Here is a 17,924-nt window from a genome sequence, read left to right on the forward strand (position 1 = left end):
AAATTATAGGGGTTTGTTTTCCTGTTTCTATTTGTAACTCTCTAAAAAAGCCGGGTTCATACTTCCTGTGAATGCGATAGGCAGCTAATGTTTAGCAGGAGTTGAGCACAAGTCAACTTGGACGCAAAGTATTAGTTGCGAATTTGTAACATCAAAATTCGTATCGCATTTGCATTCACAGAAAGTATTAACCAGGCTTTAGTCTCAGTATCAAGATTATTTTTTTGGCAGAAAAATATCTTAGGACAGTGAGTGCTAATAAAACAGCACATAGTATAGTTGCGATAACGTCACATCTTCTCCCGAAGGGGGAAAGGTAACTTTTATTATTGCAACTAAATTACACAGCGCTATAAAGAAGTAAAATGCTGTGCAAAACACTTTACTTGTTCTGTGCAGACCTACTCAATAGCGAATAGAATTCAGAGGAGTAGCGCAGACAAAATGTCAAAAAACAACCACATTTTATGACACAGTTTTTTTGAAAAAAAAGAGAAAAAAAGTTGTTTGTTTGATTTATTTCAACTGAACCACTTGAAATATAAATTTAATACATAAAATAACAACAGTTATAATAGTAATAGGTGGAAACATCAATGTTCAATTTTTGAGGACTGAGTTTTAAGTATCTAGCAACGGATAATATAAAATTGATTTGTCCATTTTGATTTATTGAATGAGGTGGCGTTGTGTCTTCCCGAGATAAGGTTTTAAAATGTACTCCTTGAACTGTGACGTTGTTTGCTATTGGACGATAGCGTAACATGGTAGATTGACAACCTCATAGTAGGCAACCCAACTTCCTGGGAAGAGGGTCAACCCATTCAACAATCATTGGGATCCTCATGTACATGTATCATACCAAACATAAGAAATGAAAATGAAAAGCCAAAAGTTGTTGATAATGAGATCAAAGTTTACTCTTCTTCTTCTAAAGTGCTGCTTCAGAAAATTTGAAGATTACCGCACTGTGGCTGGGTGCAGTATCTTAACACTAAATTTAACAAAAGAAGACCTGGATGCTTGACGCTTGATCATCTTTAAAGCGAAACTTGCTGGGATAAAGTGATGGTTTCGATTCGCATAGTTTTGATTTACAGGATTACAGGATCTGTTTTTGCCTGTAATGATAGATCCCCTATGACTGTATGTAAATCTTGTACTACTTAGAAGTTGCTGTTATAATCATGCAAGTCAATTCAAATATTTTTACTTTATTGAAGGGCGTTAAGTGCACTGTGGCAACTTTTGTGTCCAATGAAGTAAAACGTTGAAGATATGGATTCCTGAACAGTCTATAGTGAGATGTATACTGTCAAATTATCAATGTCAGACAGACACTTGGTCAAATCTTCTGACATAACCAACTCAACCTTGATTGCGTTTTTTTTCTTCTTTTTTTCTCCAAACGTATCCTGACTGTACAGTAGGCCTACAGGACAAAAAATTCAATTCTGGAAAGACGCACTATGGGCTCATACAGTAGGCTGTTGCATACCTTGAGAGCACCTAACTAGTTTCAAAGTATTATTTTGGCCATGAGTTTACTGCTTCAACTATTCATTGAATTCTTTTCAATTGACACAATGAATGGCCTGTTAGAGACTGGCTCTATTGTCATGTTTCCAGTGTGTGTGTGGTGTGATGTGGCAAGTTTTCTTTGCGGATATTCTCTGTCTAGGAAAGTATGACAGACATGACTTGCACAGGTTTCTTTAGAAACAGACAGTTACATGTAGAGTAACACATGTTGTACAGTACTGCATGTTGTTAGCATATGATTGTTGGCCTGGTATGGTGTCAACATCTAGGCCCACATGTATGTGTACGACAAATGCCGCCCAAATTCATAAAGCAGTGCCTAATGGAAGACTTTGTGCTTACTGTGCAATTTTCATTTCATAGCAGCTACATGTACTTAATATAAGCCCTGGAAAAGGCATGACAACCTTCTGGTGCTTACTGTAATAAAATAATGGCGTAACAATGCAAGAGTACATTTCGCACAAGCTAGCCATCTGTACGAGTATTTTGTGCTTTTGCCTTTGCTGAACCATGCAGAAAATGGTTGGATCTCTCATGATGAAGACTTAAGTGTTGCACTTGAAGTTTTATCATGTGAGCCGTTATGTTTGTCATTTTTAGTGCACAGCGACATTGACAAGGGCCTCATTTCGTGGCAGTGCACAGGCTGGGTGCTGTACTGTAAGTATGGTTGAAGCATGGTAAGGGCATAATCTAAACGCATAATTTTGTGGCAACAGCGCCATGAGTATTGAGCAGAAAGTCTACCCTAGTGTTTGGGGAAGAGAATAGTAAAATAAAACTTTGTGACTCAAGCAAATTAACAACAACAAAAAAGATTTTAAACAAATTTCACCATGTGTTTATGTTTGTTTGGCTTGTATACAATGTAGGCTGTGTCATATCCTGTTTAATAATTCGTGCATTAAATTTACAGCCCATTCCCAGGATTGTTTTAATATTCATTTAGCCCAGGGGTACCATACTAAAAAAAATGCTGACAAAATCACTAATGACGGATGACGATACAGGTCAACACGCTGGGCTGATGTGTCCGACACAGCTCTACGCCATCGCTCTTGAGGGTGTGATGGTACATGAACATAGAGCTGCACTGTCATTCGCAATGTCTATGAAGACACTAGGGTTGCCATACTCAACACTGTAATATCATTCATTCGATTACAATGTTACACAGGGGCGGATTGCACCAAGCGGTCTTAAACCGGTCTATGCGCTATAGCCGGCTAACATGAGACGCGCTCAGACAGTCTTTAATTATAGACCGATTGCAATAGTCTACAATTAAAGCCGGTCTATATCTTAAGCCTGCTCTGAGCTGGCTGTAATCATTTGTTTTTTTGTTTTTTTTAAGATGGCGCTGCATTTGTTAGTTGTAGATGATTTGATACAAAGAGCTCTATACGATGAGATTGTATTTTAGAAATAGAGTACACCCATTAGAGGCATAATAGTGGTGATACTTTGCATCGTAAATGTTCCCAAGAGTAAAAATGATACAACTCACAGATTGCATATCCGATGATTTAAACCTAAGCAATAAGAACAATGCCGTACTGCCAGTGCCTGCAGAAGTGCTAAGTATTATGGGACATTTGTTTGTACTGCATTACTTTTCACCGACTTATCTAAGACTGGCTTGTTGCATCAGTTTTAATTGACGGACTAAGCTAAGACTGTTTAAGGCAGATAGCTGGCTATAACTGACTGGTCTTAAATCGCTGACTAAGACCGTTTTATTGTAATCCGCCCCGATGATAGAGGCCAAAACCCGGGTCTGGTGTTTTATACACGGCTCTATGCATCGTTCTTGAGGGTGTTATGATACATAAACATTGACGCTGTCGTTTGCAAGAGTCTGCGAAGACACTACTGTAGGGTTGCCATTACGATGTGATATCATTCATTCGATTCTGCACAAGATGTACCGACAATACAATCCAAAGCTTGGGGTCTCTATGCCATCGCTCTTGAGGGGGTTGTGGTTGCGTACACTTCATAAAGAACAACAGTGTACAACTCTTATAGCATATTTGTACAGAGAAAGTGTTGTAGACACTGATACACTGCACATGAACTATAGCGTGGAATGTTATGTGAACATTATTCGTAATTGAAAATTGTGCAATAAAAAACAGTTTTAACATTATTGTCCAATTTAGCTTTCTTATTTAAAATGACCTGGGAGGGATTCATAATGACAGCGTCTTACATGTACATGTAGATATATGAAGTTCTTATACCTTCTCACACCGTTGTATTACTAGCATCACACTCAATCTGTGGGACCACAGTTAGGGGCTGGTTTGCCGAAGACAATCCCATGAATAAATTAATTCAAAAGCTGCACAGGGACTGGAAACAACTTACACGCATACAGAGTATCTGCGGAAGTCTGAAGTAAACAAATCTTAATTTGCGACGGACTCCCATGGGGGGAGATTGAAGGTGGCTAAGTGAATAAAATAGTAGATTGCAAGGAGAGGCCAATGGTGTTCTTTATAACAGGAGGATCTTAGATTACTTTTAACACGTTCTACTGCCGTTGCTGACGGCATGCAGTGTACGACACTGGGCATGTATTTGACTCAATATGACTTCTTGGCAACGTAAGGGACACCAGACAATCCTATTAAAAGCAGACAACCGAAAGAATACACTTTTTTAGGGGTCTCCATGAACGCAACTTGAATGGAAAGTATTGAATTTGTGTTCTTCTTGTATCCAATAATACACACAGGCTGTAGGTAACACCAAAAGGAATCAAAAGGTTCAATCCAAAGTCAACCTGTTTATAAAAGGCTCTTAAAATATTACAAGTGTACAGCTTACACGAGGAAATTTACATGACTCAATTTGGTTTTTTTTCATAACAAGTTGTACGTACACGTATGTGTTGTCAAAATCTCATTATCTCAAGTGTTGTTTTTTAATGAAACTACAAAATGTATGCTGTACAAGGCATCCTTTTTAACACGTTCTACTGTCGTTGCTGACGTTCTACTGCCGTTGCTGATGGCACGCATTCTACGACACTGGGCATGTATTTGACTCTAAATGACTTCTTGGCATGGAACCAAAAGGATACACTTTTTAGGGAAAATATTGAATTGGTGCTCTTCTTGTATCCAATAAACACAAAGGCTGTAAGACTAAAAGGAATCAAAAGGTTCAATCCAAAGTCAACCTGTTTTTAAAAAGCTCCTAAAATATTACGTGTGTACAGTTTACTCGAGGAAATTTACACGACTCAATTTGTTTTTTTCATAACAAGTTGTACTGTACAGAATCTCATTATCTCAAGTGTTGTTTTTAAAATGAAACTACAAAATGTATGCTATACAAGGCATCCTTTTTATCTTCCTCATTCAACTTGTTCACATTTTGCTGACTGTGTAGGGGAAATAGGAGTCTGTGTATATATGGGCACTGGGGCCAATTTCAAACAGAGTTAGGACTAGTCCTAGTTTAATATAACACATGGCTAGTCCTAAGTTACAAGGATGAGATTTGTCAGACTTTTATCTGAATTCAGACTTTTTAAGTCGGCCTGGTGAAGCCATAATAACAAACTCCTGCTCTTTGATCTACATACTTCTCTAGTGCTAAGAACACTGTTCCTAAAAGCTCAGTGGAATCTATAACTCAAAGGGTTACCATACAGGTGGAAAAGCCAATATTTCAACATCAGCAGAATTTGTATCCTATAGTTTCAGACCTTTTTGGGAGCAATGACTCTCATCCCTGAAGTTAGGACGACTAATTTGTCTTAACTTGAGATAAGACTAGTCTTTTTAAACTCTTTGTGGAATCCACTCCAACAAACATTAAAAGAAGGTCACTGGAGGCTTTATGGGTGCGTTTAGCTCTTTACATAACTGTCCTAGTCTAAACTGTGCAAATCTGTCAGACAATAAATCATGAAGAATGTTTTATTAACTGTGCAATGATCATGTGTTTTTCACGAGGGACCCACTAGTTGTAAATATTGACAAAACAGGTGCACTTGTAAAACGTCCAGGCACATGTTGTAAATATTATATGATTGAAGAAGTTGCTCAAATACCCGGTGTGTACAATACTGGAACCACCAAGCCTGTATCATCACATACGATGACTCACTACATGGTTGTACAAGGTATAAAGTACACGCTGCCATCAGTGTTGGGTACCATAGTGTATATTTCACTATAGCAATACCAATGAAGATATTTATGTAATTCACGCATCAATTTAACTGTGTACACAATGCATTTGGAGGTCATAGCTATTGTTGTACATCTGATTCAGTGTGTGATACTGATATTCTGATAACAAATGGTAGGCCTTCGTAAAGGGCAAAGGTTGGCTGTTAAAAATTTACTCAAACCATGAATTGAATAATGGGATTATTAAAATGGGAAATGAAGAAAGAGTTTACATTACATTACAGTTTACAATCGAAAGGGCATGACAACAAAAAGAGAGGGATCCCTTGTGCATGATACAAGTATTTTGTTGATTTTACAAGTTTTGTGTGTAAAAAAGTTGTTTTACATAAATTATTATACGAGTGGCTGATTTCAGCCAGATCTTCAATGTGATCTCCTTTTCAAAAGTTTGGGTTTATCTAGACACTGTTTTTCAAACGTGCCCAGCAATTGTAAACATTTATTTTATATAAACAAATTGTATGAATAATTATTGCAAACATACAATAATAAAAATAGACAAAAATAAATCAAGGAAGGTAGTGGTAGCACAATTTATACTAAGTGGACTAATTTTTGTGGGTGTAATTAGTTAGTCTTTAAGTGCCACAACCAAACATTACAGTAATTTTTGTTTGTAAAATTGAATAGAGAGTGAGGCAAGGTTCATGTACAAAAATTAGTAATCTTGGTTCTAAGCACTCCAGTTGTGTAGTCACGAAAACCTAACTGCTATCTAAACCGCTATCACCCCAATAACCACTCGCCACTAGAGGGCGCTCTCATTCCCGTAACCCCTATCACACCACGAACCGCTTTCACAGGAGATAGCAGTTCGCGGTTACGGGAATGATAGCGCCCTCTAGTGGCAAGTTGTTCGTGGGGCGGTGAGAGCAGTTTGGAGAGCGTTTAGGTTTTCGTGACTTCATGGTTCGTGACTACACAACTGGAGCTTCGTAGAACCAAGACTCTAAATAGCTGCAGTAAACCCAAACAGTTCATTAGAAAATATGTACATTTAGTAAACCAATCAAGCAGATGAAACAAGTTTGTGATTAGATGCTGTTTTAAACTTTCAGCCAAGATATCAAAGGTCAAACCCAACTGAAAAATATACAACCCGTGTTTATAAATTGATCTTTCTCTGAATTGCAGTTTGCAAACCTTGAGAACATTTCAGCTAACAATAATGGAATCATACCTGTGTATGACATTGATTTATATTGATCTAAAAAATCCTCGCCATTGTGACCACTTGGCAGTTGGTACAACAAGCCCAGTCTACCAATGAATGCATTGCGTTATGGAACATTGTGTTATTGTTGTTCAGAGGTCATGGTGATTCCTTCAAAGTGTAATTGTTATTGTGCAATCAGTTTCAAGAACATTCATGAGTGGAAAATGAATAATTCCTTTACAATGTATTTTACAATGGTTTGTGATTCAAAGCCATGTTGCACAGTATAGATTTTCCTTAAATATTTCCACTGTCCTGAGCCCAACGTTACTTGTGTGTAAGCAGAAACGTTACTTGTGTGTAAGCAGAAACCATGCTCAGAGGTACAAGTAGGGTCATAGCGTACTAAAAAAAACTCGGGCCCAATAAACATAAACACTTACTTGTTGAGAAGTGCACACTGTTAAAAGTGCACAGTTGTTGAGAAAGGCTTCTCTTCTGTGTCATTTGATTTGGGGTAATTAATTTTTGGTAAACATGTTATTTTACATTCTGATTTAAATACAGTGGACACTTTTGGTAATTGTCAAAGACTAGTCTTCACAGTTGGCGTATCTTAATGCATGAAATAACAAACCTGTGAAAATTTGAGCTCAATCGGTCGTCGAATTTGCGAAAAACACCCTTGTCACACGAAGTTGTGTGCTTTCTGATGCTTGATTTCCAGACCTCAAATTCTAAATTCGCAGAAAATCACTTCTTTATCGAAAACTAAGTCACTTCAGGGGGAGCTATTTCTCACAATGTTTTATACCATCAACCTCTCCCCATTACTCGTAATCAAGAAAGGTTTTATGATGATAAGTATTTTGAGTCACTACCAATAGTGTCCATTGCCTTTAAGCGTAATTATACATTTTTTTAAATGTTCAATAAATTAAAAACACTAAGTATGAAAAAATCTTCCCAAGTCCTTAAATCCAGGAATTACATAGGCCTGTATTCTGACTCTGGAGTTACTGCAGGTCCAAGTAACACTCTGGAATTGCTTATCATTTGAAAAGGTACATGATCTGCATTGTGCGTACAGTGCAAGTCCAAATATATTTTGGCCTGCTGTTCTTGTGTACAAGTACACGGACCATGTAATGGATATGTAGGTGGATATGAGAATTGAGAAACAAATACCTTGCTCATTGACATTATGGCAATGATCTGTGTTCACTTTCTTCCGAACTTCTAGAAAAAAATATGCAGAGAGCCTTTTGAACGGAACACGCATCAAGCGCAAGCACTTGAACAAGTCCCCCGCAGCATGCAGTGAGATGTGCGACACTCAGCAGGAAAGTAATTCCAAACCAAAGGCGATTGCAAGCACCAATTTGTAATATGCAGCCAATTTAACCAAAGATAACATATTTCATAAAGAAAGATTAGAAAATATAAATTAGCTGATTGAAAACAACTTACCAACCAAAAGGACTGAAGGTTTGCAAAACAAATTTTAATGGCCTGGGGTTTCGACCTTACATGTAGCAGAGTCTTTCTGGAAGGCCAAAATAAAAATAAACTATTTCTGTCAACATTCTTTGTGTTTTTCTTTTGCGCAGCATCCCCTCTCTCCCCCCCCCCCAAGTCTGCCTGCTTTATAAATAATGAAAAAAAAATAAATGAGTACGTCAAAAAGCCATTATTCATGTTGTAACACCTGCGACTGGATAGCCATTCGAACTCTCCCTTCTGGCATGGCAGAGAGATACACAGCTTCATGCTTGCCTGATGTTTTTCAGTCGTTCCCAAGGCTCGTAATTTGTCGGGGACACGGGACGGCTTGGGGGAATAAGGGAAATTGGAAGATATGATCGGCTAGCAAGCTGTAGGTTTGGTTAGATCAATAATCTAGCGTTCGAATGCTGATCATGTAGTACATGCACACACATGGCCTAATGCGCTTAATTTGGATGCTGACTGCACACTGTATAATGTAAAGTATGTTTGCATGCAATTAATGTAAACTGTAACACTGCACACTGCATTATTTTGTAGTACGAAATGTTTTAAACAAAATGTGTACAGGATGCATCATGTAACGATTTCCTTTACACAACAAAACTTAACACGCTGTAGACATTTTGCGTGTATTTTTTTGCACCCACATCTTTTTAAACATGCCAAACTTGTCCGAAGAAAAATGCTAAGCACAACAAAATTATGCTTACCAGAATAAGGTTACCAGCCAAACTACCATTTCATGTACAATTTGTCAATTTGTGAATGGTATCCTGCTCTTTTCTGATTAGCAGAAATTTGTTTCAGCAAAAGTTTTTGCTGGGCCCTGTACATAATATTTTGAAAACCAGCATACTCTGTGTCAGTAATTGAATTTGATTTCCACCCCTCAAGGGTCCATACCTGTTCATTTTTTATTGTTATGAAGTTTGATTGGATATTTCCACCCTGTTAAGTTGAAAGTGAGGGCACCCTTCAATCTGACAGTCAGAGATGCCCATGGGGAGGTTTGTTTCATACTCACAATATGACGCATATTATTTTACGTTGTACATGTACGTGGGGTGTACTGTAGCCTACATTGTACGTACTACTACACCAGAATTAGTCATGCTGGCTGGCTCTGCACATTATTTGCAAATGTATGCATCTCATCCAGTGAAAGTGAAGCCTGCCCTCTATGCTACTTTACAATGCTCCATGGAGAGGGGGGGGGGGGGGGCAAAGAGTAAAATACAGTAGGGACTGTCTAGTCACTGTCATACATTGTACACTTTGATTGTACATGATTTGACTTTGTACACTGTTCTGTAGGTTTAAATGCAACATTGATGTTAAACTCCTGGGGTCTTGGGGCCATTCTAGTACGTGTTTGACATTTTCTCCCCTCAGAACATTACTAATGTCAGACACGAAGAGGAATGACTTGGCATTGCACATTTTGTGTACATTGTACAGTTGGTGTACACAACAAATTTACAATGTACATTGAGTATTCTAATGGGTATTATAATTCAAAAATCTGTTTTGTTTTTGAGAGATAAAGCGCCGTAAACTAGTTATTATTATTATGGCCACAAGTCACGACACATTACTGTACAAATAATTACATGAAGTAATGTACACTGTTTGTGTAGGTTACCATATTCTTAATGTTGTACATAGTACTTTGTATGTAAGTGACATTGATCTACAGTATATAACCGCATTAAAGAGCAAGTGTAAACATTGTCCCAATGATGAAGTTATCAACACATCTTCATAACCTTTATTAACCGCAAAGTCCCATGAGTAATTCTGCTCTTCCTTTAAATACACTCCCTTGAAAATTGAGAGGATTAGTTGAAGAAAAATGGTTCATCCTAAAAATAATACACTAAGTCGGTGTTAAAAAAAGGACATGACACAGCATGGAGACTTGATACAGAACCATATCAAACGTATCACCCCCATCCCCCTGCTCCCCCACCTCCAAAGTAAAAACTTACCCCTGAAAGCCAGAAAACAATTAGCAGACAATGTTGCAAACATCTGATTTCAAACATCTGATTTCCAGTTTAGCGAATTAGAAAACGGGGCACAAAAGCCTGTGAAACTATTTGCTGTTTGCCGTTCGATCACAAAGTCACCCTCACTGTGCCAATTAGAAACGTTTCAACAGCATGGCCCCCCTTCCCTCTCGTAGTTCTCCCTCCTTGCTTACTCATCAGAAGGTCAGCTGCCCAGGTCTGTAGCGAGGGGGAAAAAGCTCACCCATGTCAGCACCCTTTTCCTGTCTCCAGGTGGAGATAAGACTGAGTGGTTTTCTGCTGGCTGGAGGAAGTTTCAAGAATTTGTTGTCAACTTGAGGAAAGTCGCAGCTTCCAGAGTTACAGAGTGGTGTTTTATAGGTGGTTTAATACTTTAGCACCAGGATGGTAGAGCTTTAGTGCCTTCAAGTATTGCAGGTCTGCTGTTTACTGTTGCATGGTTTGCCGAAGCTAAGTTTGCCATGCTTTGGTCTCTTGCGTAGACTATCTGGATTGTGGAAATTTATTCCGAGACCCACATGGCATCTTCTGTCAGGATATGAGCTGGTTTTTCTTAGTGTGACCCTTGGGAGAAATAAATCTCAGTGTGAGAAAAATTACTTTTGATGGAAATGGATGGTTGCGATGAAAACAAGAACAAGGAAGGCACAGAGTATTTTGTGAGCTACTTTCCAGGTCTGGTAAGTTCCTGCAAGGAAAATGTTTGTTTGAAAGTTTGTTCGACATGTCTGGTTAAATTTATGAAAAGAAATATTGATAAAGTGCGCATGAAGTGAAGTTTATGGTAGAGACTTTGTTGTTAAGAGTTGATGGCACTCTGCAGTATACTTTTTATTTTAAAAAAGAGAGAAGACTTGTAAGAAAGTCAAGAAAATAGCCGTCAATCATTATACCTTTGTTGTAAAGCAGCCATTTTGAACCTCATTATTATGACAATTATTATGTCAGATGCAACTGAGGCTTTTTGCTAAAATGATCTGGTACTGCACAAGGTTTTAGTATCCCTCAGTTGATTTTTGTCTCAACGATGGAGAAACTAGACAAGATTGCTCTGCCCAAGTGAAGATGAGTTTGCCTTGGTGGAAACTATGCCGTGATTAAAGGAAACAAAAACCCTGACCATGCCCTACAAAGATGGAGCCAAATAAAGGTCATACAACGTATTGCCGTCGATTCCAGCATCAAGCATTCATCTGCCGACCTAGTCAAGCACTTACAGAATCAATGCAGTAAATGTATTGATGTAATCCAAGTTTCAAAACCCAAGTACCCCTGGATGATGCACAGGCCGGAATGACCTTTCGGACTGTCCGTATGCATTTGGAATAACAAAGCTCGTCAGGTGGGATGGTGGTAGGCGCCGCCATGCAGAACCAACCGACTGGCAGAAGATTAGGAATTATATTAAACATTCGTCGGTAAACTTGACTGTCTCTGAAGTAATTAACAGACTCATTGTCTAGCCTGCTGTTATTTTGGGAGTATGGAGACTGCATTATTACATTTGTAGTAATAATTCATCAAAATGATGAACTTTAATTTGAGTGATTACAAACATTGTTTGATGATTAATTTCCTCTCCAATAAATCAGTTCCGAGCATCTGAATGAAATTAATTTTGTTGGCGGGGTACTCAAATCAAACACTTTTTTAAGAAACAAAGTGTTCTAAAGTGGCTCGTTTAGTCTCAGCGTGATCAAAGTCAAATGCTCTGAGTTTAATAAGGAACACTGGTGATCAAAGATATTTATATGTTATGTGATGTAAGTTTTGGGGGCTTACAGTGTCTTAGGCCTAAAGCCTGACAAATGCTATGAAAAAAGTAGCTCACAGGGTGAGAACAAGATAACAAGGACAATTATTACCTTTTTAAGATAATATTTACTAATTCTTAGAATTGAAAATTTGTCTTTATTTTTGTACGGTGTTTGTTGACAGATTTAACTTTAAAAAGGAATCTAAATACAAATTAAAGTGTATTCAAATTTAAAGGATACCAACAAATTGTTGCAATGCACTAAAGTCGGTGCTTTTTGAGCATGGCATGCTACTGAATTAATGAAATGTTGGGTGTAGCTACGATTCATGAGTCACTTCTTCAACTCAATGTCCAATACCACTGAGAAATGGTCACACCTCCACCAGTCTTCATCCCTTCATTTCTAACTTAAGCTCAGTTTTATTTTTTTCCTTATCCACTAATCTTGTTTGAAATACATGTGTTCATTGAATCACCTGCAGACCCATCATGAATCATAAATTGTCCTTGACTTTTGTCAAGAAATGTTGCTCATTTTTGCACTCTGCAGCATTCAAAATGTTAATAACCCTTTCAGTTTTATCATGGGTTGCCAATGTGTACAATATGACTCTGACTATTGAGGGACTCCCAGGGATCGTACAATATGACTCTGACTATTGAGGGACTCCCAGGGATCGTATCACCTGTCCCTTTATCATCACTTGTTGATCATCGGCTGAGTTCACAGCTCTTTGTGTGAAAGTTGGATGATGTTTGGGCTCCTAACCATTCATCTTGATTCTGGAGATTTGCAGTTAATATGATGTAATGTGCACATGAACCAATACGTGTCCTTATCCTTGCAGGTAAGGACAGGGTACCAGTCAACCTTTGGGGGTAGTCTTCCAGTTTCTTTCCTTACTCCCTCACTTCGGAACTTTGTTCTGTTTCCCATTACTTACAATGGACAGTCAGGGCTCAATTTTAACTTTCTGCTACGCAAAAATAAGTAGGATGCCAGTCATAGATTGTATACTTATGTGTGACATAGATTCAATTGTACGTGTGACATGATATTTTGTCTGTTAAACTTTATTCTTGACTGATGGGCTAGGCTGGAAAGAATTTTGATCAGAGGCGAGAATTTTGATCAGAGGAGATTTTGTAATTAGGGCCCAATTTCATAAATCCTGTGAGCACAAAACTTTGCTTAGCATGAAATTTCTTCCTTGGTAAAAACAGGATTACCAACAAAAAATTTATTTGTTGCATACTGCTTGATACTGGTATTATTCAGCTGCTGTTTGCTAAATCCTGAAAATCACGTGGACATTAATTGGTTGGTAATCCTGTTTTTACCAAGGAAGAAATTTCATGCTAAGCAAATTTTTGTTCTTACAGGCTTTATGGAATTTGGCCCTGTAGTCACACCCATCATAACTCAATTTCCACAGACTTTTTAGGCCCTACTTTTACTTCTGACTCACTTGTAGCACATATGTAAACTGATATCACGTCAGTGTACATGCTTGTGTACTTTGCCATGAACGTTTGAAGTACACTTTTTGTACAGGGATAGGGTCCCTGGTGTGAAAAGAACATGATGTTGATAATGGTTGTACATCCTTCCACTTCCACCCAGGCTAATTGTTTGGGCACATGGAATGTACATCATGCAAGTACTATACATTATGGGTTGTATTGGAGCAGAGATGTACATTGTACCCATCAACATCAGCTCTAGAATTTGGATAGTTTGGGGTTCAAGTCCCACCTGAGGCGGCTGTGGATTTATTTTCTTGTAATAGCATATTTTTATATACAGTGAGCACTTCATCAAACACATGGGTCCTTCAAACTGTGAACAAATTATTCCATGACTTTTATCCCTGATGCAGTAACCATCAATTGAAAGATACCATACTGTACATTATTTGTTCATTACACAGCTTGAAAGCTTTAGGAGACATTCAATGCCTAGCAGCATCTGTAGTCATTAGTCATACATTATAATAAAATAACTTCACTAACTTGAGTCAAGATTGCTAAAGAGTAGTCCCACTAACAAAATACATGCAGTTTTCTTGATCTTACCACACCTCTTCCTAAACTGACACAGTGCCACGATTACCGTACAAGTTCCTGGTAATAAAGTCACCGACACAAACACCACCGTCATCTGCAATGTTGATTTCTGGAATACTGTTTAGTATGTAATTCGCTTTCTGGTCTAGGAGACCTGGATGGAGATTGCACGGGTCACTGTTGCTTGAACCCCTAATGGTTCCACCACTAACGGCCTATATCATATTATCACGTAGCTGTTTTTATGTCAACTCCATAGCACAACTTTACATAATAATCATTTCACTTTTGGAGTTCTGCCAAGCTTGTTGCTCAAAAGCTATTGACGGCGGATCTTAAGGCATCTGGTGTGCAAACTTTTGAATAAATTGAACAGCAAAGTTCAATGGTTGGAAATTCTAACATTCCATATCGGTGAACAATTAATATTGAACCCCAAGGCATAAATTTGATCGTGAATACATACAAATGTTCTTGAAATGTTTATTAGTATTTGTCAGACTTGAGTAAAAGTACACTGTATAAAACCCTGCTTCATTTTTGTTATTTATCTGGAAGAAAATTGCACAATAAGAAGTCTGTACAATGAAAAGGGCCTGAACCCATAAGCTCACAAATATTTTAATCTTTTAAGGCCTACGTACATATCTTTTGAAAGTGCAACGGTCCAAACTTTTCATCAATGTCCTGCATCCCTGATACTTAAAAGAGGCAAATGCCTCCGTTGCCCTGAGTCATTGCCTTGGTGCCCCATGAAATGTTTCCTTAGAAACTTAGGCCATGTCCGAATTGGCGGTTACAGCTACGGCCAGATTTCTGGGTCATCATACATATGAAGTTTTGGACGTCCTTAGCAACACCCTTGGTAAAAATTCTAACTGTAGCTGAAGTCATCAATTCGGACAGCAGCCTATGTACAATTTTCTCATAGATATGCCCTTCACCAAGTAGAAAATGCCCTTGCCCTTTCAAAAAAAAACAAAGCATAAGGCCAGGACCTGACTTATGGGCCTTACCACTCATCTGTTCAGCGAAGTCTTTTCTCAGTCCGTTAACATGTGTTAACTTAACAGCTGGCCCTCACGCCATGCAGGGTACATCATCGTGTGTCAATAGCTCACCTGTGTACCTTGACATTTCCCTATAGCTTTAATCCAGATACTCCCACGGTCCAGCGTATCGGAATGAGTGTGTTACAAATTCGCAAAGTATCCATCCTGCAGATCCACCATGCTGGCATTTACATATGTGTAACAACAACTGTTTATAATCCCACGCCCTTAAATTGTCCAAGTAATTAAAAATTCAGTCTGATTTTTGCTGGTAGTGTGAGGCAAAGACAACAGCAGTGTGTCATCAGGTATGTTGTAGCTTCACTCCGATCCCATGTCAGTCTGTGCAACATGAGATGGTAGTCGTACACCATCAACCAAGCATATCTCTCATCATCTGCACAGTTGGTGGAAGGATCCTGAAGTTTTGTTCTTCTGTCCGTTTTAACATCGAATGACTATAAGCAGCAGTCCACAGCCACGACATCCGTCCACCCACTGAACATTTGTTTCGTCTTGTCAAGTGTTTTCTGGGTGCTCACCTTGGCCAATGCTGATCTGTGAGATTTAACACTGATTACGGGATCAACAGTTACATAGTGTATAGCAGCGTGTTTTGATTAGGAGCGATTAGTATTTATATGTAGATGAGTTTCGGAGGTCATTGGGTCTTCATTCACTCTTTGCTCGGAGTACGGTGTAGGACATTCACTCTCACTCGTTGCTTGTAATGGAGTCGCTGAACGAGAATAATTTAGTGTTTTGACGACTCAAAGTGGCAGAGTGTGAACACCGGAGCTGGACTTATAAAACTTTGAATCTATCTTGTCATCCAGTAAGCTGTTTATGATTTGATTGTTATGGTTATAAAGTTGATGCAGATTTGTACATGGAATACATGTTGTGATACCAGAGTGATCTGACGCCGGTGCATTTAGTCTGGTTGATAGTGTGAATGTGTGAACGGTGTCTGGGACCATAGGAGAGGGTTAGGCTTCAAACTCAGTTTGCACTTGTTGGATTGGAGGAGTTAACTTATTTTTAGGAGTGTTTTTTTTGTGTGACATCAGTCAGTTTTATGAGGACATCACTCTATGACGGAGCCTGCATAATTCTTGCGGTCTACACGTACATCGTGATCGCTGGTGAACGCCAAGGTCTTGTCCATGACTCATTTGATTCATCAAATAAGTATCTTGTGGAATAACAGTGAACATTCGAACATTAGCGCAAAGTAAAAAGCACCGAAGAAAACAAAGCATGATAAAGGAAACAGGAAATTAAATGTCTTAAAAGCTTGCTGAAATGCACTTATTTTGTTCAAGCTCAGATTGATGGATACAATACACAAGACCTTTGTACATTAGAGGGGAATCAATTGGAAGTGTGTTTACAATTCTCAGCCAGCTTTGGGCCAGGAACGACAATACAGAAATGTTCACATGCACACCATGTTGACAATTTTCCAACTCTCTCGAAGGCGCGTGAGAAAACCTGTTGGTTGAACTTCAGCGCACACATTTTTTTTATTGATGTTTCGCATGGTGGATTTCCATTGTGGCCGCAGAACACGAATACAAAATTTGGAAAGTAGGATCTTTGAAGTTTGTGACAATTGAGGCTGTGTTCGGGGGTAAGGCTGCGGCAGTCAATATTTACTGGAAAGAGATTTTTTTTTTTTGTCAAAGCAAATGCTTTGATCCCCAAAAGTTGAGGCATTCAGTTCACTAGTTGGAGATAAAAACTGAGTGGGACAGGTATTGTGTTGGCCAACCATTGCTAGAGCAATTTTGGGGAAAACTGTAAAATCTTTGGAATTTTTATAATGGTGATTTCCTGTGGATTATAGCTAGAAGACTTCCGTCCAGAGTCTTCAGTGAATCAGATTTTTGGTGGAGCTAACTATAAGCAAGGGGGAAAAAAGAGGTGGCCTTTTGTGGATGTCATAAGTGCAGAGGTTGGCAAGCTCAAGGTAATTCAGAAATCAGACACTGCAAATCACCTCTGACAAGAATCATATTGCATCCAGGGATTTGTTGTGTGTTGATCAACAGGCTCGCCATGAGTGCTGCACTTTTGGAGAAGTTTTTATGAAAAGGTTCACCACCTTTGACCTTACGACCATATGTTTGCTCCATCCAAGGATTTCTTCTAGCATTGCATCAGAACTCCAGCTTTCTCAGTTGAAATCAATCGTAATTTCTTGGAATATGTAATGGAAACTTAGTGTGGTGGTATGCTGTGGATAGTACCAGCGTGTATTGTGAACACCATTTATTTGTTGGATTTATGTAACGTTCAACTCGGGGAGTGAATATGGCGCTTGATTGGGCTGGTAGATCAGTGAACTACACTCTGGTTGATACATTCGTATACTGCAAAGTAAGTACCTTGTACTGAAGTGTTTTAATGGAAAACATTCCTCTCTAGGCTAGGTGTCCATGAAGCTGTATGAAAAGGACCCATGGCGTGTTTAATTTTCAGCGTGTCTAATTTACAGAGTGTCTGGACTTTAGGACAAAACATGAATTCATGCATGCTCAGAGACCCAATGTTTACTTTAAGCTTAACTTCCTGATCTTTATAACAAGTATA

General features: G+C 38.6%; 1 protein-coding gene and 1 long non-coding RNA gene across 5 annotated transcripts in view; one reads left to right on the plus strand and one right to left on the minus strand.

Annotated features, from left to right (window-relative positions):
- The window catches only part of LOC117288294 (unconventional myosin-Va-like), a 106,881-nt gene that overhangs the window by 752 nt on the left and 88,205 nt on the right, over positions 1-17,924 (plus strand). For 2 of the 4 annotated variants that reach the window (XM_033769094.1, XM_033769092.1), the window contains exon 1: positions 15,300-17,711. The exons of 1 other annotated variant lie outside the window; for it this stretch is intronic. In XM_033769094.1, the coding sequence (XP_033624985.1) occupies positions 17,646-17,711 (66 nt within the window). In that variant the 5' untranslated portion in view covers positions 15,300-17,645. Of the gene's footprint in view, positions 1-15,298; positions 17,712-17,924 lie in introns of those variants that run through there. One more of the 4 variants, XM_033769091.1, reaches the window with a different exon arrangement.
- On the minus strand, positions 7,808-14,538 carry LOC117288295. Its single transcript, XR_004518869.1, has 3 exons — positions 14,292-14,538; positions 10,410-11,015; positions 7,808-8,458 (listed from the first exon to the last, which is right to left on the minus strand). It is a non-coding gene; the product is annotated as an uncharacterized LOC117288295 (long non-coding RNA).

The sequence above is a fragment of the Asterias rubens genome, chromosome 3 (assembly GCF_902459465.1).
Source record: "Asterias rubens chromosome 3, eAstRub1.3, whole genome shotgun sequence".
NCBI lineage: Eukaryota > Metazoa > Echinodermata > Asteroidea > Forcipulatida > Asteriidae > Asterias > Asterias rubens.